The 18,692-nt window shown below is 51.2% G+C and overlaps 1 protein-coding gene across 2 annotated transcripts in view; it reads left to right on the top strand.

The window, feature by feature from the left end:
* The window catches only part of RECQL (RecQ like helicase), a 275,541-nt gene that overhangs the window by 239,283 nt on the left and 17,566 nt on the right, over positions 1–18,692 (top strand). For both annotated transcript variants that reach the window (XM_085652722.1, XM_085652721.1), the window contains exon 13: positions 2,901–3,120. In XM_085652722.1, the coding sequence (XP_085508848.1) occupies positions 2,901–3,120 (220 nt within the window). The remainder of the gene's footprint in view (positions 1–2,900; positions 3,121–18,692) is intronic.

Raw genomic sequence — 18,692 nt, 5'->3', positions numbered from 1 at the left:
ACACTAGCTGAGCATACCTCAACAGTCGCTTCTGCTTTCGCGAACCTTTCAAACACCATCACTGATCAAGACTCCTACTTGCTCACATTCCATGCATACAGAAAACCAGATCCGGCGGTCGAGGCTTCTCCTACATCTCTCCTAATCTCGCTACACAAGAGCTTCCTCCTCACTAACTAAATTCTGCAAATCAATCCATCAATCAAACAGTATTTATAGAGAACGGCAAATCATCCCTGGGGTATCCAAGCACTGAGGTCTCGGGTCAAAGAGCCAAGTTTTGGTCCTTTTCTGAAATCGGCCAGTGAGGATGATGTTCATAGGTGGAGGTTGTTTCAGGACGTGGTGGCGAGGTAGGAGAAGGAACGACCTTCGTTGTGGTTTCGGGGGAATACGGGGAACAAGGGTGAGTAAGGCGGAGCGCAGTTGTCTGGCAGGGTTGTGGAGATTCAGGAGGTGGTTGATGTAGGCTAGACCCTGGCCGTGAAGGGCTTTGTAGGCATGGATCATCGTCTTGAACTGGCATCTCTTTTGGACGGGGAGGCACTGGAGGTTCCTGAGTTGATCTGGGTCAGTTTGGGGAGGCTGAGGATGAGTCTGGCAGCTGCATTCTGTATGATCTGAAGTTTCTTGATGAGTTGGGTGGTGGTACCTGCATAGAGTGTGTTTCTGTAGTCCATCTGGCTGGTGACGAGGGCTTGTGTGAGTGTTTTCCGGTGTTGATGGGGATACATCTAAAGATATTTTGAGGTATGCGGAGGGTGTGGAAGCAGGTGAAGGAAATTGTGTTGACCTGGAGTTTCATACCGAGGTTGCTGGTATGGGTCCGAGTTTATGGGGACACCAGTTGTTGTCCCACGGTGAGGTATTCTTCCCAAAAAGCCACACTTCCGTCTTGTCCATGTTGATCTTTAGGCAGTTGGTCATCATCCAGCAGGTGATGCTCGTTATGGCGTTTCTGAAGTTTGTTCTTGTGATGGTGGTGGTGGTGGGGTCTTCAGTGAGTGAGAGGATGAGTTGGGTGTCGTCCCCGTAGGAGATGATGTTGAGTTTATGTGATCGAATGATGTCAGCCATTGGTGTCATGCAGGTGTTGAACAAGGTGGGACTGAGAGATGATCTTTGGGGATGCCGCAGATGATGCTCTTGGTTTCGGAGGTGAAAGGCTGTAGGCAGATTCTCTAGGTGCAAAAAGCTGAAGACCTGCATCTTGCATAGTCCCACTAGGCAGTAGGTTTGGCAAGACTGTTGGACTTTACCCTCTCTGCAGGGTCACCCCAAACATTTTGCCTTCTCACCTCCTTTTTTGCTGAATTTGTATTTATTGGCCTTAGGACTCTGTGCACTTTACTATTGCTAAAGTGCTTGTGCCCACTCACTAAAATATGGTATAATTGGCTTACATCTGATTGGTCTATTTAATTTACATGCAAGTCCCTAGTAAAGTGGTAAACCGTATACTCTGGGCTGGTAAATTAAATGCTAATAGTGGGCCTGCAGCACTAATTGTACCATCGACTTAAGTAGCCCCCTAAAACATGTACCAAGCCTGCCATTGCGGCCTGTGAGCATTTTTAAACTTGCTGATTCGACTTGGCAAAATAATTCCATTGCCAAGCCTAAATCTCCCTTCTTATGACGTAGAAGTCATTCTTAAAGTTGGCCCCAGACAGCCCACAGGGCAGAGTGCATTGTAATGAAAAAGTTAGACATGTACTTTAAAGTTTTACATGGCCTTCTTGTGAAAAACTCACAAATGCGTACCCCTCCCATAATGGAACATCGGGTTACTTTATTACATCAAATAGGGGAAAGAGTTAGAAATATCATGTTTGGTGACTAGTAAATTGTAATTTAAAATCCTCTTTAATGGTCAAGGCTGATTTTAAGTCACAATTCTGAAAATGCCACTTTTAGAAAGTTGGCAGTTTCTTCTATCCATTTGGTGCCTGCTGCCTTTTTCATGGGTCACATGACTAGGTATAGTTGGCAGTTGACCTTGGTGCATTCCTCCCAGACAGTATACAATAGCGAGACATGGAATTGGCAGGATTAGGGGGCGGAGGGTAGAGCTTTGCACAGCCCTACCACTACCTCAGCTCGCACACAAAGAACCTCACACTTGTCTATCCTGCCTACCGACAGACAGACCAGGGCAGGGAGGTAGGACATTCCAGACGCTTCTGTTTTTATAGATTGAACAAAATTCTTTCTGAAATAGGGTGTGTGGGATACAACTAATAAGGTATAATACCCTGGGCAATGCATTGGTTTTAATAGTTACTTTAATCACAAACGTAAACTTTTTGATTATGCCACCTCTCATAATCATACTCCTTTGAAGCCAGATATTTTCATAATTATGTAACACAACCATAATGGGATTAGACAATATTTTAATACCTAAATACTTAATACCACTGGAAGAAGAGTTGTCTCTATGAAATTCAATTTGTTCAATCTGACTTTGGTTTCTAAGCACCACAGGCTATTGAGTCTTTATTTGGTTTTAGGACTAACCATAATGGTCTAATCTGTAATTTAGGGGGTGATGGTTTCCAATTCTTTGTTTATTAACCAAAGTGTGCATATCTAAACTGGGGAAAATTTATGTAAAAGCCAAGTGGACTAGGTGTCTTTTTTTGTTATTGCTTTTATTAAGGTTTGAAGCTGGAGTGAAACGGCATTAAATGGGCAACAAATCAAAACTGTTATTAAATAAAGACTAACCGACCATGCCTCATCCCCTGTCCCATATAAAAATGCTGTTGCTGTTTTGCTTTACATAACCTGTGCTGCAATGGAGACCTAAATTTTCAATTATTTTTACACGTAGAATATTCTCTGTTTTGGCTCAGAAGTGTTAAGTTTCATTTATACATTTCTTTTCTTTATTCCAGTGTTTGAGAAAGTTGATATAACCAGCTACTGCAAAGATCTTATTAAAATTCTTGACCATGCAGAGAAGATGGAGGAAAAACTCACCCCTTTGAAATTAATTGATGCCTGGCTGGGAAAAGGACCTTCAAAGCTGCGTGTAGCTAGTGTTGCTCCCCCAAAATTGAAAAGACAGGAAATGGAAAGAGTTATTGTTCACCTTTTGCTCGAATCTTATCTCAGGTAAATTTGCATATTTTGGGAACATACAAGCAGATTTTGAAATGGTCTGTGTAACTATGAATTTAATATCAAATACATATTTTACAGCCAAGTTTCAGACATTTTTGTGGAGGGGGGAAGTGTGGAACAACTTATTTTTACATAATCCACGTGTAAATAAAAGGTAAAGTTTTGTGTCTGGTTCTAACTTGCAAATTAAATGACATCTGTTTAAGGGGTTCACAATCAACATGTCCCCACAGTGACTGACAAGTGAAAAGTTAAATGAGGATGGGAATCATTTTCTCTTAACTCAACTGAAGAATGATGTATATTATGTCCTGGGCCCTAGGCCCATATACTGTATGAAGGACAACACGGACACTTAGGTATGGTACTGGAAACTACTCACGAGCACTTGCACTCGGGCTCTTTTATCCGCAGGGTCACCTGACTGGTGACGCCTGTGTTGGATGGGTGTGGGGTGGTTGTATGCGCCAGCCCTCGAGTGAATGGCTGGCAAAAACACTATACTGTGTCCAGCAGGACACAACATTCCTCTCAAATTTTATTAAAATTAAAACAACAAACAAGAGTCCAACCTGTGGCAAGGAATTAGAAAACAAACTAAAAATACCTGAAGTCTCACAGATCTGAGAGGCAGTTCGCAGGACAGCAGTGGCCAGGTGCAGCTGGGAGCACCCGGACATCTTAGCACATGTTCATACTTTAACCAGGTATATCTGGACACAAACACAGTTCTGATGAAATCAGGACCTTTCAGCTGTGCGTCAGTTGAGCGACAGTCCACCTATGTGATGTCCGTCGGTCCAGCGTACTCTTGCTGTGAGGCAATTAGTGTCTTATAGTTCAAAACATAGGTGCATCAGGAGCGTAGGTGGAGTCCATTGTAAACACCTGACGGTGATGTCGCTTGATCCCTTGACGACAGTCTAAGCATTCTGTGACCTGTTGACGTCTCAGTTGTATGGCCTGGCTTCTTCCTGGAATCCATTGGTGGGGCAAAGTAAAGTCCATCTCTCACGCTTGGGGGAGGCCCCTTGGATGAGTTGCACGGGACTGCCTATGGGCTGCATTGGGTCTGCCTGTGTCTGCATCTAGATAGCCGCAAGACCACCTCCGAGCCACCCCCTAGTCACTCGTGCAACTTCAGGGGTGGATGTGTCCTGTTCTCGCTATCAGGATGTATGGCAGTTAAATAAATGGTCACTGTGTCTTCAGATCGTCGCTCTGTATGGCAATAGTGCAGGACTCCAGTTCTGGTACTTGATGCTCCAAGGATGGTGGTGATGCACATGGCAAATGATGGAGTGGCTGCTATGAGACGACTTGTACAACAGGTGGTAATGACTGGCAGTGAGTAGGGGTGACTGGGGAATCTCTGCAGTCATGGTACTTGTCGGACACTTGGTGCAGCTCTTCTTATTTGGCATGTGTGTAAGCAAACAGGAATGCCCTTTCCTTTAAGCAGCCGGTGACAGGTGGCTGGATGGTCAATTTGAAGAATCTGGCGGAAACGCAGTTCGCGCATGTAGGCGGCTTACGTTTGGTACTCTCACTGAAAGACCACCTGTGACGTCACCGCACCCCGTGGCTGGCGTATATTAGAAGGTGCATTTAGGTGATGGTACGAGTACTCGTTCTGGTCCCCTTTTGTTGACTTCTCCTGAGCACCTGTTGTCTTCTGCTTTCCTGGGATAGGACTGTCACCGTCCTATATCTCTCCACTCCTTATCTTCTCTGCAAACGTGGCAACTTATCACGCTTTCTTCTCCTTGGTCCTTGCTTCATGTGTAAAGTGGCGTCTGACCACATGTCTTCGGTGTAACTGTTGCAAAGTGGCGACAGGCCACGCAAATGCATGTCATTTCTACACATGCTCTGAAGAGTGGCGAAAGGCCACGCGATGCAAATCATTTCTATATCTGCTCTGAAGAGTGGCGAAAGGCAACACATTCTCACAGGGACTTCCTGCTCACTCCGTCGTGTTCTTTGAACTATGCATCTTCTCCCGTCATGGACCACTCAACGGTCCGGTCCTGTCAATAGGACTGGGTGACTTCTCAGGTGCAGCAGCCATATCAGGGACGGCAGTGGAGGTAGGTGTACTTGGATGGATCCATTCTGTAGTGCCTTCCATACCCTTCTTCTCTTTGATAAAGTATTCCGGCAGCAACTCTGGATCGCTGTGTGAGGGACAGGTCTCCCTTCTCTTTTTGCAGTTGTGGCAGCCTGCCATTAGGAGTGTGGGAATCTCCTCATACCTGTAATAGACCGATGCACACCACAGTCTTAAGGCAGTGTTGGAGGCATGGTCTCTGGCCCACTGCTGGGCGATGTTGGTGCAGGTAGGATGACCACGATCTCTCTCCTTCCTGCGTTTGGGCCACACAGGGGCCCCTCTCTCCTCTGGGATCTCCTTGGTGCTTTGCAGATGGTTGGTAATCTCCCTTCCGCCTAATCTTCGCACGAGGGCACTGCTCTCGCACTTGAGGCTGCGCCGTCATGACGTTGGATCCTGCCTTGTTCTCTGGATGCTTGGCAGGGTTGGTTACTCCATGTGAAATGCTTCCAGACAGTACTGGGGCAGCTGGCTGGCACACATTCCTCCATATAGCCATTCACTGTCCATGCGCACCAGTGAGTAGACGCTCAGTCTGTCGCGTGCAATGAACGTAGTGGCTGCTCCTCTCTTGGGTTCCCTGCTTATGCAGCTTTGCACTGTCCATGAAGGTGCTGGTTCTCATGCACATCTTCCTTTCTTGTGCTGGAATAAAGGCATCCGTGGTGCAGCTGGGCATAGTGTTCCTCTTGCTCCACTCTGGTGCAGCTGTGCATTGGCTCTGTGCCCCTGATTCAGATGTGGGAGAAGAACAACAATTCTCGTTACCGGCCTTACAGCTCCTGTTCAGGTCTGTCTGCAGGGTGACTGGTTTTGCATGGGGATGACATTACTGGGCATACATACACTGTGCCTCGAGTCTGAGTTTATTGTTGGGTGCAGTATTGCCTTTGGCCACTAGATGTCACTGCTGGTGCACTCACCAGGCGAGCTGCTTCAAGAAAAACTCGTAATGTTGCGAGCAGAAAGAGGGCCTCATCCAGAGCGTTGATGGACAGAGCTTGTAGTGTGAAGGGGAAAAACTTACCAGCTGGCAGGTAAGGACACACTGCTGGTCTAACTCCAAAATTGCTTCATAATGGCCAGCCTGCGATTTCACTTTTTGTTTGAGCCTGGCAGCTCTCGCATGCTGATTGTCCTGGTGAACATCGGGGCCTGTTGCCCACAGGTCATTTAGGTAATTGGGCGGCCACCTCTACTGCGTGGCTCATGGTAGCTGTGGTGCCGCTTTCTTTCTTACTGTATTCTTTTCTTTGTAACGGCAGGGATGTGGCTGCCTCTGTTCTTGCCTTGATCACGGGCTACAGCAGTTTTCCATTTACTCACATTTGCTCTGTCCAGGTGCTGGGACACTGCCACATCTCCCAGCACCTGCGCAAACTCCACTGGCTCCCCATCAAAGATAGTCACCTTCAAGATGCTCACCCCCGCCCACAACGCCCTCCACGACACCGGATCAGCATACCTGAACAGCCGACTCAAATTCCACACACCCCAGAGGACCCTACGATCTGCCGAGCTCTCCTACGCTGTTGTCCCCCGCACCAGAAAGACCAGATCGGAAGGCTGCTCCTTCTCCTTCTTCGCAGCCCAAGCCTGGAACGCCCTGTCGCTCCACCTCAGACAGACAACATCGCTCCCCCGCTTCGCAAGAAACCTCAAAACCTGGCTCTTCGACAGACCCCCCCGCCTTATGGACTGGAGCCTGCTAACCCCCCCTGTGCCTTGAGACCCTTACGGGTGAGTAGTCGTGCTTAACAAACACCTGGTTGATTGATTGAGGCCTGTCCCTAAGAAACATCCTCTTTCCTAAGCGCGGTCCCGTGGCATTGCCGCTTTAAGTTCCAATGCCCAGGCATTGGCGCTTTAAGTTTAATTCCCCAGGCAGCTTCTCAACGCGGCGGGGCTCCTTTCTCTCACCGTCCCGGAGATTCCTTTGCCCCAGCGAAACCTCTACAGCCGGCTGCCTGTAGTCAGGAGATCCATGCGGGCACAGCGAGGGACTCACCACGCTTCCTCTCATGCCGGGTAAGTCTCTCTGGTCTCATTTAGTTTTCTCTATTAGCAGCATATTGGGGTGGGGACTTCTGATGCTGCCCTCCCTCGAACTTCAGTTTTCTCGGTCGGGGTCCTTCTCAGTCTTCTGTACTTTGTAGTGAAGGCCGTCTGGGCTAGCATCACATTGCAGTGCCAGAGTCGGGCTCGGTAGTTGCACTAGTGCTCCGAGTGTAGGGCCTTTCACACGCCGTGCCTCCTTCCTTTTCAGGCGGTGCGAAACAACGGGCCAGCACTGCTTCGGTCACGTTGTCACCTTCCTAACGACACTGCGCACTGTCTCCATGCGGCCTCGGGTGATCTGCAGCTTCTCCTTCACGGCGGTGACGAGGATGTCTGCTCACTCTCGCTCTGCAGCTGTCACCCCCGGTGTGGTTACTTCATTGGTGGGGGTCGATTTGTATGCCCCATGCTCGGCACTTGCAGCGCTCACTGGCACACTTCACATCAGACGCGCCGACTCTCCCCGCTTCACTCTCGTTACAGACCTTCACCGGTGCAGGGGAGAGAGGTTGCCACACTGCGCTCCTCCGGTCTGTCTCTTCAATGCTGAAACACTGCTTGTTTAAAAGAACTGTTACTAGCTGCTACAGAAAAAGTGTAATTTTTATTCTTTTAAAAAAACGTGGTCAATACTGTGACTGTGACTTTTAAAATCCTTCTTGAAATTTGACTTGCCTTGCTCACTCGCTCGCTCTCCCCCGGTCTGCAGCTGCTGGCTGACTCATTCTTCCTTCAGCCTATCAGCGCGCAGGGGGGCGGAGCCAAGGCTACCACCGGCTATTTCAGCCGATCGTAGCGCGGTGAAAGCATCTTTGCTGAAACGCTGCTTGTTTAAAAGAACTGTTACTAGCTGCTAAAGAAAAAGTGTAATTTTTATTCTTTTTAAAAAAACGTGGTCAATACTGTGACTTTTAAAATCCTTCTTGAAATTTGACTTGCCTTGCTCACTCGCTCGCTCTCGCCCGGTCCGCAGCTGCTGGCTGACTCATTCTTCCTTCAGCCTATCAGCGCGCAGGGGGGCGAAGCCAAGGCTACCAATGGCTATTTCATGTCGGCAGTAGCACGGAGGCGCAGCGGGCGCGCCAAAGGCAAGCCCGTCTGCGCCCTTCCGGGCCCTGGGGCATGTCGTCCTGCCCAACGTGCCTTCTACACATTTGCTGAGCTGCTGGATCTTCATTTTACTCCTGCTAATCTTGCTCTTAGTCCCCACACACGTTCTAGCATCTCCAAACAGGGAATCCTGGTACACAGGACCACCTTCCTGAAATACATAGGGTTCACACAATTAAACCACCCAGTCTGCTACTGAGACAGGACCACAAGGGCCGCAAACTTTCAGCCATTTATCTCAACACTCGCTCTATGGTGAAACATCAATCTGACATTTTTCTCTTACTCAAATGTGAACAGCCTGATTTCCTTTTGCTCACTGAAACCTGGCTGTCCCAAGACTCCTCTCCTGATATCCTAGCGGCACTGCCCTCGGACTATTGCATCACTCAGGCTAATCGCCCCCAGGGGAAAGCTGGTGGTGGCGTAGCCATCATCTCGCCACAACTTCAGATACAAAACTCTTCCCCCACTCGACCTCCCCCTGGTTGACAACCTGGTTATAAAAATAGAGCTTGAACCTGGGGCTCCCTCATTTGTATGTGTCCTGCTTTATAGGCCCCCTCAAGGCATGCCCCATTTCCCTCACTCCTTGGCTGAACAGATAGCCCATTTGGCTACTAACCATGGGAGGGCCTTACTCATTGGCGATCTCAACTACTGGGGCAATGACACTCTCGGCGGACCAAAATCGGCTGAGCTCACCGAGTTACTTTCCGAGCTCAACTTCACTCAACACATATCCACACCCACTCATATCAAAGGCCACATTCTTTACCAGGTTTGGACCACGAATATTCCTGTGCCCACGGTTTCCGTAGATCCTTGCCCCTGATCCGATCATCATTTCATTCATTTCTCCTTCTCTATTGAGGCCATGATTAAAAATCCCAGCCTAGCCACTTGCGCCCGTAGAAACTGGAACAAACTGGAGAAATTACCCTTCATCGACTATCTGATGAATACCGCCCCTCTGGACAATCCTATCCTTGACTCAGCCAACGATCAGCTCACTAGCTGGCTTCTGACTGCCTCTGATAAGTTTGCGCCCATCAAAAAGCCTTCCACCCTCCGTCCTCATGACTCTCAAAAATGGTTCTCCAATGAACTTAAACTCCTCAAACTCACCCTCAGGCAACTAGAAAGAAAATGGCGCTGCGATTATAAACTAGAAGATAAACTGCTATATCTTAACTTTCGGAATTCCTACAAAAAATCCATCGCAACGGTAAAATCTACCTATTTCTCATCCAAAATTTTGTCTGCTACCAATCGTTCTAAGGAGATTTTCCGTATTGTTAACGAGCTCTCTAACCCTGACAGAACCCTTTGCAGCTCCCCACCCTCTCAAATTTTCTACAATTCCCTCAACACCTTTTTCATTGACAAAGTTAAGAAAATTCAGTCCAGCATTTCTGCTATCCCAGATTCGTCCTCTACTCCTCCACTTAGCACCAACCCCAGTTTGTTATCTCACTTTCCCTTACTTACAGATCACACCTTCGCTAAACTCCTTTCCAAAGTCAAATCTGGCTTGCCCACTGACTGCTGCCCCCCCAGCGTTCTGAAAGAAATATTCACTACGCTCCCACATCCTGCTCTCAATCTTCTTAACAGATCCCTACTTCAAGGTACCGTCCCGACCTCCTTTAAAAAGGCCATTGTTATTCCTCTTCTGAAAAAGACTGGCTCAGACCCCGCCATTCTCGCCAACTATCGGCCCATTTCTCTTCATCCCTTTCTGGCCACGCTCTTGGAAGCCCATGTCACCAGCTGCCTTGTCGATTTCCTGGAGAAATCTGAATTTCTTGACCCCCAGCAAGCTGGCTTCCCCCCTGCCCACTCCACCGAGGCGGTCATCCTCACTGTTTTGGACACTCTCTGCGGTGAGGTTGACAAAGGCTCCCCACAGGCTTTGGTCCTACTTGACCTATCGGCAGCTTTCGACACGGTCGACCACCATCTCTTGGTCGACCGTGTCAGGGAAGCAGGTATCTCGGGCCTGGCCCTAAGTTGGATCAACTCCTTCTTGGGAAATCGCTCCCAGGCAGTTCGAACAGCTCAGTTCACTGCTCCCAGTGTGCATACCTCTTGTGGTGTTCCCCAGGGCTCTTCTCTTTCCCCTCTACTATTTAATCTTTACCTCCGTCCCCTTGTCTGCTCCTTGCAGAATCGGAAAGTCTGCACCTTCAACTACGCCGATGATTTCCAACTTATCTTCTCTATCAATGACACCCCTGAATCGGTTCACGCTTTCCAATCCACTATGCTGTTCACCAGCACCTGGATGAACAAGAATCACTTAAAACTTAATCCAGACAAGACGGAAGTCGTTCTAACTGGCGGTATTGCTAAAAATCCCTGGGGACCCCACTTCTGGCCCGGAGAAATGGGTCAGCCTCCCACCCCCTCTAGTACAGCCAAAAGCCTGGGAGTGCACATCAGTCCAGACCTAACTCTGAAACCCCAGATTAGTGCGGTGGTATCCACCTGTTCTTTCCAACTTCGGAAAATTAAGAAAATCTGTAAATACCTCACCTATGACGCCCGCATTCAAGTCATCATTGCTATGGTTATGTCACATATCGACTACGCCAACTCACTGTACTTTGGCATTCCCCTGCATCTATCTAAAAAGCTTCAGCTCATACAAAATCAGGCAGCACGTCTCATCACTCACCTACGCAGGCATCACCATATTACCCCCGTCTTGAAGCATCTTCACTGGTTGCCTGTTGCTCAGCGCAGCGCTTTCAAAATTGGCTGCCTCATTTTCAAATCACTTAACGGACCCAGCCCGAAATTTGTCAACAACATGATCACAAAATACACCCCCGCGCGCCATCTGCTCACAAAAATCTTCTCTCGACCCCTACTTTCAAACTCAAACGCACCGGTGGAGCCAGGTTCTCTGTCCTGGCCCCCCAGTTCTGGAACTCCCACCCCTCTGAAATCCGTCTCTCCTCCACTCTTCTTATTTTCAGACGTCTTTTAAAAACCTGGCTTTTCCGACTGGCTTTCTAACTTTTCTTTTTGAACCTGCTTTCTCGGCTAAACCAGCGCCATGAAACCTCCCCGGTGTACGTGCGCTTTACAAATTCTTATTGACATGACATGCCGTGGTCTCCCGCTGACCACATACAATTTGGGTCACTCTTCTTTCTGCCGGTAGGGGTATCCTCTCACTGCACTCCCCTTGACCCACAAGCTCACCTCATGCCCGAGGGGTTTTGCAGGCAGCTTACATACGGGTGGTCTCCCACTCATCTTCACCCTGGGGCTCTTCACATGCCCCGTGGGTCTTCCGACGATGTTCTCACCATCTGCAGGGAGTGCCCTTAACACGGGCAGCACACATTCCCCCTTCAGACCACCTTCAAAACAATGGCTGCAAACGTGGGCAAGTCCCGCTCGTCGCCAATGTTCTGTCGTGGGCCCTAGGCCCACATACTGTTTGAAGGACAACAAGGACACTTGGGTATGGTACTGGAAACTAGCCACGAGCACGTGCACTTGGGCTCTTTTATTCGCAGGGTCACCTGACTGGTGACGCCTGTGTTGGATGGGTGTGGGGTGGGTGTATGGGCCAGCCCTCGAGGGAGTGGCTGGCAAAAACACTAGACTGTGTCCAGCAGGACAGAACAATCTGTAGACGCTTTAAATTCAGATCGCGAGGGTCTAAATCCAATAAAGGGAACCGTAAATATGATTTTTCAAAGTGTTAAGCGCCAGCAGAGGACATCTGGTTGTGCTTGACAGCTGCCTAGGCACGATTTTACAGTCCAACATGATAGAGTACGGGTCACCCTGGTCGGACTTTTTTGCTCCTCACTTAGTCTTTGAAATGAAAGTCACAAATTTTCAGCTGGACAAGACAGCAGTCTGTAGCTGAGAAGGGCTCCACAAAGCCAGATAGTCTTTGGACAAGTTTCCGATGAAGCCATTGACTTTTGGCAGAAAAGATCAGAGCGTTAGAAATTCATAATTTGCACCCCCGACATGTCCGTTACTATTCGGATACTTTTGCCGCCTTTGCCCAGAGAAGACTTCTACCTTCGGAGTCCGTCACTTTTTTGGAGCTCTGATTCCTACAGGGGGCATGGCTAAAAGCTGTAGCTAAACAGGACTCCACAAGCCTCTTGACAACATCCAGCTGAAATGAATTTGCCGCTGTAGAAAAGCTCCAAGTGGGAGCAACCTGAACCTTTGTCCCAGTGGCAGTGCATCTTTTTTGGATTGTCCCTGTCTTCCAGAGGTCTTTAGAGCAAAAAAGGTTCCACGTTCCAGGTTTCTTAGGATGTTAGGAGGAGTACACTTCGACACAGCTAAGGATCCAAGGACCTCAGGAACAGCTCTTGGAGGTCATGAAGAACTCAAGCAGAAGTCTCCCAACAGGATCCAGGACAGGTCCAGTTGGAACTGTTCAGTTGGGCTCTTCAGGAAAAGGGCTTCTGGCTGCTGGTCACCCAACTGACCCTTGGAATCCACTTCTTTGCCCTCGGTACAAGCAGGAGCAGGTCTAGCCTCTCCGGTCTCCATACAGGTCATAAGAGCAGGGGCAGTCCTTCTGTTTACCACAGGTCCAGTGGTGTTCTGAAGAAGGTGGCCAGGAGTGCCATATTTATGCCTGGCACTAGCCTGTGGGTGGGAGCGACTCCTGGCCATCCCTAATCAATAAGGAGAAAGCTTCCAGGGGTAAACCTACTCACTTTAGCAGAAGTTCCTGTGTGCCCTACTGCAAACAATCCCACAGAGCCCCTCTCTCCCTAATTCCAACTTCCAGAACTTTTCCTCCCTATGCAGAGCTCCTGTGCCCACCATAGATGTGTGGCCAGGCAAATGAGCCTGTGGTCACTCAAAACCCGTTCTGGGGCCAGGGCCTCACCCACTGGAGTTGGTGCCTGGCTGACTAGGAGGGGACAAAGGAGGAGGCAGTCCCTGATACTAGCTACATCTGCATGTGGCAAGCTAGGCCTTTTTTAAGTCAATTTGATTCCTGGGCACTGCCCAGATGGTCATCCTAGCCGAGGAACAGAACACCTGCCAACACCCAAGGTCTTTATCTCAGCTCTGGGAGCAAGTTTAGGCCTTGTCAAAGGGGCTATTCAGCTCCTGGGTGACTCCTAGAAGCTAATGGAAATTAGTGTATAGAAGTTCAATAAGGAACTTTGTAGCTGTTTCCTAAGCCGAGATAACATTTAATTTTAATATTATATCCCAAAGTTTTATTCTATGGAACATCTAACTGCTACAGTGAACATAGTTTTTGGCACCATGTCACTGTATAAACATGTTTTACATGTCCTACTTTTATATAACATGCATTTAGGCCTACTTAGGGGGTGACATATTTAAAAGGAGGGTTCGACTTGCCGAAAGGAGTTATTTTGACAGGTCTAATTTACAGTTTTAAAACTGCTCAGATAGGCTACAGTAGAAGGCCTGCAGTCATCTTTTGCATTGTCACTCTAGTGGTGGCACAATGTGTGCTGCAGTCCGCTAGTCACATTTAATTTGCAGCAGTGGGTATACTTTGTACCGTAAGCTAAGGACTTACTGGTAGGTTAAATATACCAATTTGAACTGCAGCCTGTTTTTGCATGTTTTAGAGGTCAGAGCAAATGCACTGGACAGCAGTGCCCCAGTGTACAGAGTCAAAACACCAGCAATAAAATCTAGCAAAAATTGATCTGACAACGCGAAAAGGGCCATTTTCCTACAGAGACCCTGAGTTAAAGATAGCCATTACTACAGCTGAAGGTATAGAGCTGCGGGTGAAGTATGTGAAAAGATGAATTACCCTAAAGAACATGAGGCGGCCAGTGTGATGAACACAGCTGATGAGAGGACAGATGCAAAAGGAACAAATGATGGATAGAATGCTGAACAATTCAAGCATTCACCCCCAGTCACGGAGATCTGGGTTTCATCCATCATTCTTTTGCTCACCACGCCACCCCAGTTTGGACTCAGTCATGTAGTTCCTATAAACCTATATGAGATCTGCGCCTTTAGACAACATAGACTGTGAGATTGGTGTTGAGACTGATTCCAGACACCCCCACTGGGTATTGTCACCTGTATACCTAGCTAGCTCACAGTGCTACTGTAAACTCCTCTTACCAAGGAGAGAATAGTTCCTGGCACCTATCGAACAGGACAACCCTGTCCTATCAGGGATCATGTAAATCAATCAATCAATCAAGAAATTTGTACAGCGCGCTACTCACCCGAAGGGTCTCAAGGCGCTGGGGGGGGGGGGGGGGGGGGGAGAGGTCTGCTACTGCTCGAACAGCCAGGTCTTGAGTTGCTTCCTGAAGGAGAGGTGGTCTTGGGTCAGACGAAGGTGGATGGGGAGGGAGTTCCACGTCTTGGCTGCCAGGTAGGAGAAGGATCTTCCTCCCATGGTGGCTTTTCGGATGCGTGGAACGGCGGCGAGGGCGTGGCTGGTCGATCGTAGCTGACGGGTGGGAGTGTAGAAGGTCAGGCGGTTGTTGAGGTACCTGGGGCCCAGGTCGTGGAGGGCCTTGTGTGCGTGTGTGAGGAGTCGGAACGTGATTCTCTTGCTGACGGGAAGCCAGTGGAGGTCTCTCAGGTGTCCGGAGATGTGGCTGTGTCGGGGGATGTCCAGGATGAGTCGTGCGGAGGCGTTCTGGATTCGTTGGAGTCTTTTCTGAAGTTTGGTTGTGGTTCCGGTGTAGAGGGTGTTCCCGTAGTCCAGTCGGCTGGTGACGAGGGCCTGGGTGACCGTCTTCCTGGTTTCGGTGGGGATCCAACGGAAGATCTTACGGAGCATGCGTAGGATGTTGAAACATGATGATGAGACGGCGTTGACTTGTCTGGTCATCGAGAGTGAGGAGTCCAGGATGAATCCCAGGTTGCGTGCGTGGTCCGTTGGTTTGGGTGCGCTGCCAAGGGCCGGGTGCCACCATGAGTCGTCCCATGCAGAGGGTGAAGATCCGAGGATGAGTCTTGTCTGAGTTCAGTTTCAGGCGGCTGTTCATCATCCATTCGGCTACGTCTTTCATCCCTTCGTGTAGGTTGGTTCTGGCGGTGGCTGGGTCGTTGGTGAGGGAGAGGATCAGCTGGGTGTCGTCGGCGTAGAAGATGATGTTGAGGTTGTGTTGGCGTGCGATGGCCGCGAGGGGGCTCATGTAGACGTTGAAGAGGGTGGGGCTGAGTGATGATCCTTGTGGTACGCCGCAGATGACTTCGGTGGCCTCGGATCTGAACGGGGGAGGCGGACTCTCTGGGTTCTTCCTGCGAGGAACGAGGTGATCCATTCTAGAGCCTTCTCTTGGATTCCGATGTTGCTGAGGCGCTGCACTAGGGTGCGGTGGCAGACAGTGTCGAACGCTGCGGAGAGGTCCAGGAGGATGAGGGCCGCTGTTTCCCCGTTGTCGAGCAGGGCTCGGATGTCGTCAGTGGCTGCGATGAGGGCGGTCTCGGTGCTGTGGTTGGCTCGGAAGCCGGACTGCGAGTGGTCGAGGGATCCGTTCATCTCGAGGAAGGCGGCGAGCTGTCTGTTGACGGTCTTCTCAATGACTTTGGCAGGAAACGGGAGGAGCGAGATGGGGCGGTAGTTCTTGAGGTCGGTGGGGTCTGCTGATGGCTTCTTCAGGAGGGCGCTGAGTTCGGCATGCTTCTAGCTCTCCGGGAAGTTGGCGGTGTTGAAGGAGCAGTTGATGATGTCCCAGAGTTGGGGTGCGATGACGGAGTCTGCCTTGTTGAAGACGTGGTGGGGGCATTGGTCGGTTGGTGATCCGGAGTGGATGGTGTTCATCGTGTGGATGGTGTCTTCGGTGCTGACTGGGGTCCAGGCGCGGAGGGTGGTGTTGGGGGCGTTGTTTCGGTGGTTGGGTGCGTGGTCTGTGCGCCGAAGCTGTTGTGTATGTCGGCGATCTTGCTGTGGAAGAACGAGGCGAGCGAGTCGCAGAGTTCTTGCGAGGGGGTGATGTCGTTGGTTCCGGCGCTGGGGTTGGAGAGCTCTTTGACGATGCTGAAGAGTTCCTTGCTGTTGTGTGCGTTGTTGTCTAGTCGTTCCTTGAATGCTGTCTTCTTGGTGGTGTGGATCAGCTGGTGGTGTTTGCGGGTGGCGTGCTTGAGGGCAGTCATGTTGTCTGTAGTCGGGTCTTTGCGCCAGGCTTTCTCGAGGGTACGGCAGTTCTTTTTGGAGTTCTTGAGATCATCATTGAACCAGGAGACTTTCTTGCTGCCGGGTCTGCTGGGATGGTTTTTCAGGGGTGCCAGGTCGTTGGCGCAGTTGGTGATCCACTGTGTGAGGTTGTTGGCTGCCTGGTTGGGGTTCGTTGAGCTGGCGGGAGGATTCTGGTTCAGGGATGTGGTGAGCTGGTCGGTGGTGATCTTGTTCCAGCTCCTGCGGGGAACCTGTTGCAGGTGGTGGTGAGTCGTGGTCCTTCTGAAGCTGAAGTGGACGCAGCTGTGGTCTGTCCAGTGGAGTACGGTGGAGTAGCCGAAGGAGACGTACTTGCTGGAGGAGAAGACTGGGTCAAGCGTGTGGCCGGCGTAGTGGGTGGGGGTGTTCACCAGTTGCTTGAGTCCGAGGTTGTCCAGCAGGGGGGTGGTGGTGTTGTCGTCGTTGTTCTCCAGGTGGAAGTTGAGGTCCCCTCGGAGGATGTAGTCAGCGGAGGAGAGGGCGTGTGGGCTAATGAAGTCTGCGATGTCTTCGCTGAATTGCGTGCGAGGTCCTGGGGGTCTGTAGATGAGGGTGCCTCTGAGGGTGGTTTTGGGGTCGGTGTGGATCTGGAAGTGAAGATGTTCGGCGGCTGTGAGGGTGTCCTCGGAGCTGGTCGTGATGCGGATGGTGTTCTTGTGGACGATGGCGATGCCTCCTCCTGTCTGGTTGACGCGGTCCCTCCGGGTGATCTTGTATCCGTCCGGGATGGCGATGTTGGGCGCAGAGGAGGCGTTCATCCAGGTTTCCGTGAGGAAGGCGACGTCTGGAGATGTGGTGTCGAGGAGGTTCCAGAGTTCCACGGCGTGCCTGTGGACAGAGCGGGTGTTGAGCAGGATGCAGTTCAGGTGGTTGCTGCTGGTGCTCGGCTTGGCAGGTGTGGGTGCGGTGCGGTTCCGGATGCAGGAGAACTTGCAGGATTGGCAGGTGAAGGGTCCGTGGGTGCGTCTCGGGGTGGCTCGGTAGCAGCCGGGGGTCCGGCCGGTGTGGAGTGCGTTGAGGGTGGCGGCGTCGTAAGTCCGGCGGGTGGGGTGGCTTCTGCGGGGGCCGGGGGTTCTGGCGCTGGGCGCGGTCCAGGTGTGGACGGGCGCAGACAGGCTTGCATTTGGCGCGACTTCGGCGCACAATCGGCGTGCCCACTGCGTGCGTCCGCTGCGCGGTCGCTCCGGGTGCGTCATAAGAGGGGAGGAGGGGTTAGCTGGGAGGCGGGAGGGAAGAATCCAATGGGTGTGGGGGGGCGGGGCCGCACGGGAGGCAGCGGCGGGAAAAACGGGGCTGAGGAGCCCGGCGGACGAACCACTCACTCGGGGGTACAGGAGAGAGAATGGGGCGGGCAGGCACACGGGCACTCAGGCAGTCCAGGCCGGGGTACAGAAAAAAGAACATGGGGCAGGCAGGCACACGGGGGCACTCAGTCCAGGCGCAGGCAGTCCAGGCGGCGCTCGAGCAGGGTAGGAGAGCGCCGATCTGGAGGGAGGAGCAGGAGGCAAGAAGACTGGCAGGCGGAGCAGCAGCGGTGGGGAAGTGACCTACCCGAGGGTTAGGGTCACTCTGCCGCCCTGCGGACACCTTAAGAGGGGAGGAGGGGTCAGCTGGGAGGCGGGAGGGAAGAATCCAATGGGTGTGGGGGGCGGGACCGCACAGGAGGCAGCGGCGGGAAAAACGGGGCTGAGGAGCCCGGCGGACGAACCACTCACTCGGGGGTACAGGAGAGAGAATGGGGCGGGCAGGCACACAGGCACTCGGGCAGTTCAGGCGGGGGTACAGAAAAAAGAAAATGGGACAGGCAGGCACACGGGGGCACTCAGTCCAGGTGCAGGCAGTCCAGGCAGCGCTCGAGCAGGGTAGGAGAGCGCCGATCTGGAGGGAGGAGCAGGAGGCAAGAAGACTGGCAGGCGGAGCAGCAGCGGTGGGGAAGTGACCTACCCGAGGGTTAGGGTCACTGTCTCTGCCGCGCTGCGGACACCTTAAGAGGGGAGGAGGGTGTAGGAGGGGTCAGCTGGGAGGCGGGAGGGAAGAATCCAATGGGTGTGGGGGGGGCGGGCCGCACGGGAGGCAGCGTCGGGAAAAACGGGGCTGAGGAGCCCG

The sequence above is a fragment of the Triturus cristatus genome, chromosome 4_1 (genome assembly GCF_964204655.1).
Source record: "Triturus cristatus chromosome 4_1, aTriCri1.1, whole genome shotgun sequence".
NCBI classification, from domain to species: domain Eukaryota; kingdom Metazoa; phylum Chordata; class Amphibia; order Caudata; family Salamandridae; genus Triturus; species Triturus cristatus.
Note: the sequence above shows the minus strand (reverse complement) of the source record. Positions and strands in the feature narration are given on the sequence as shown.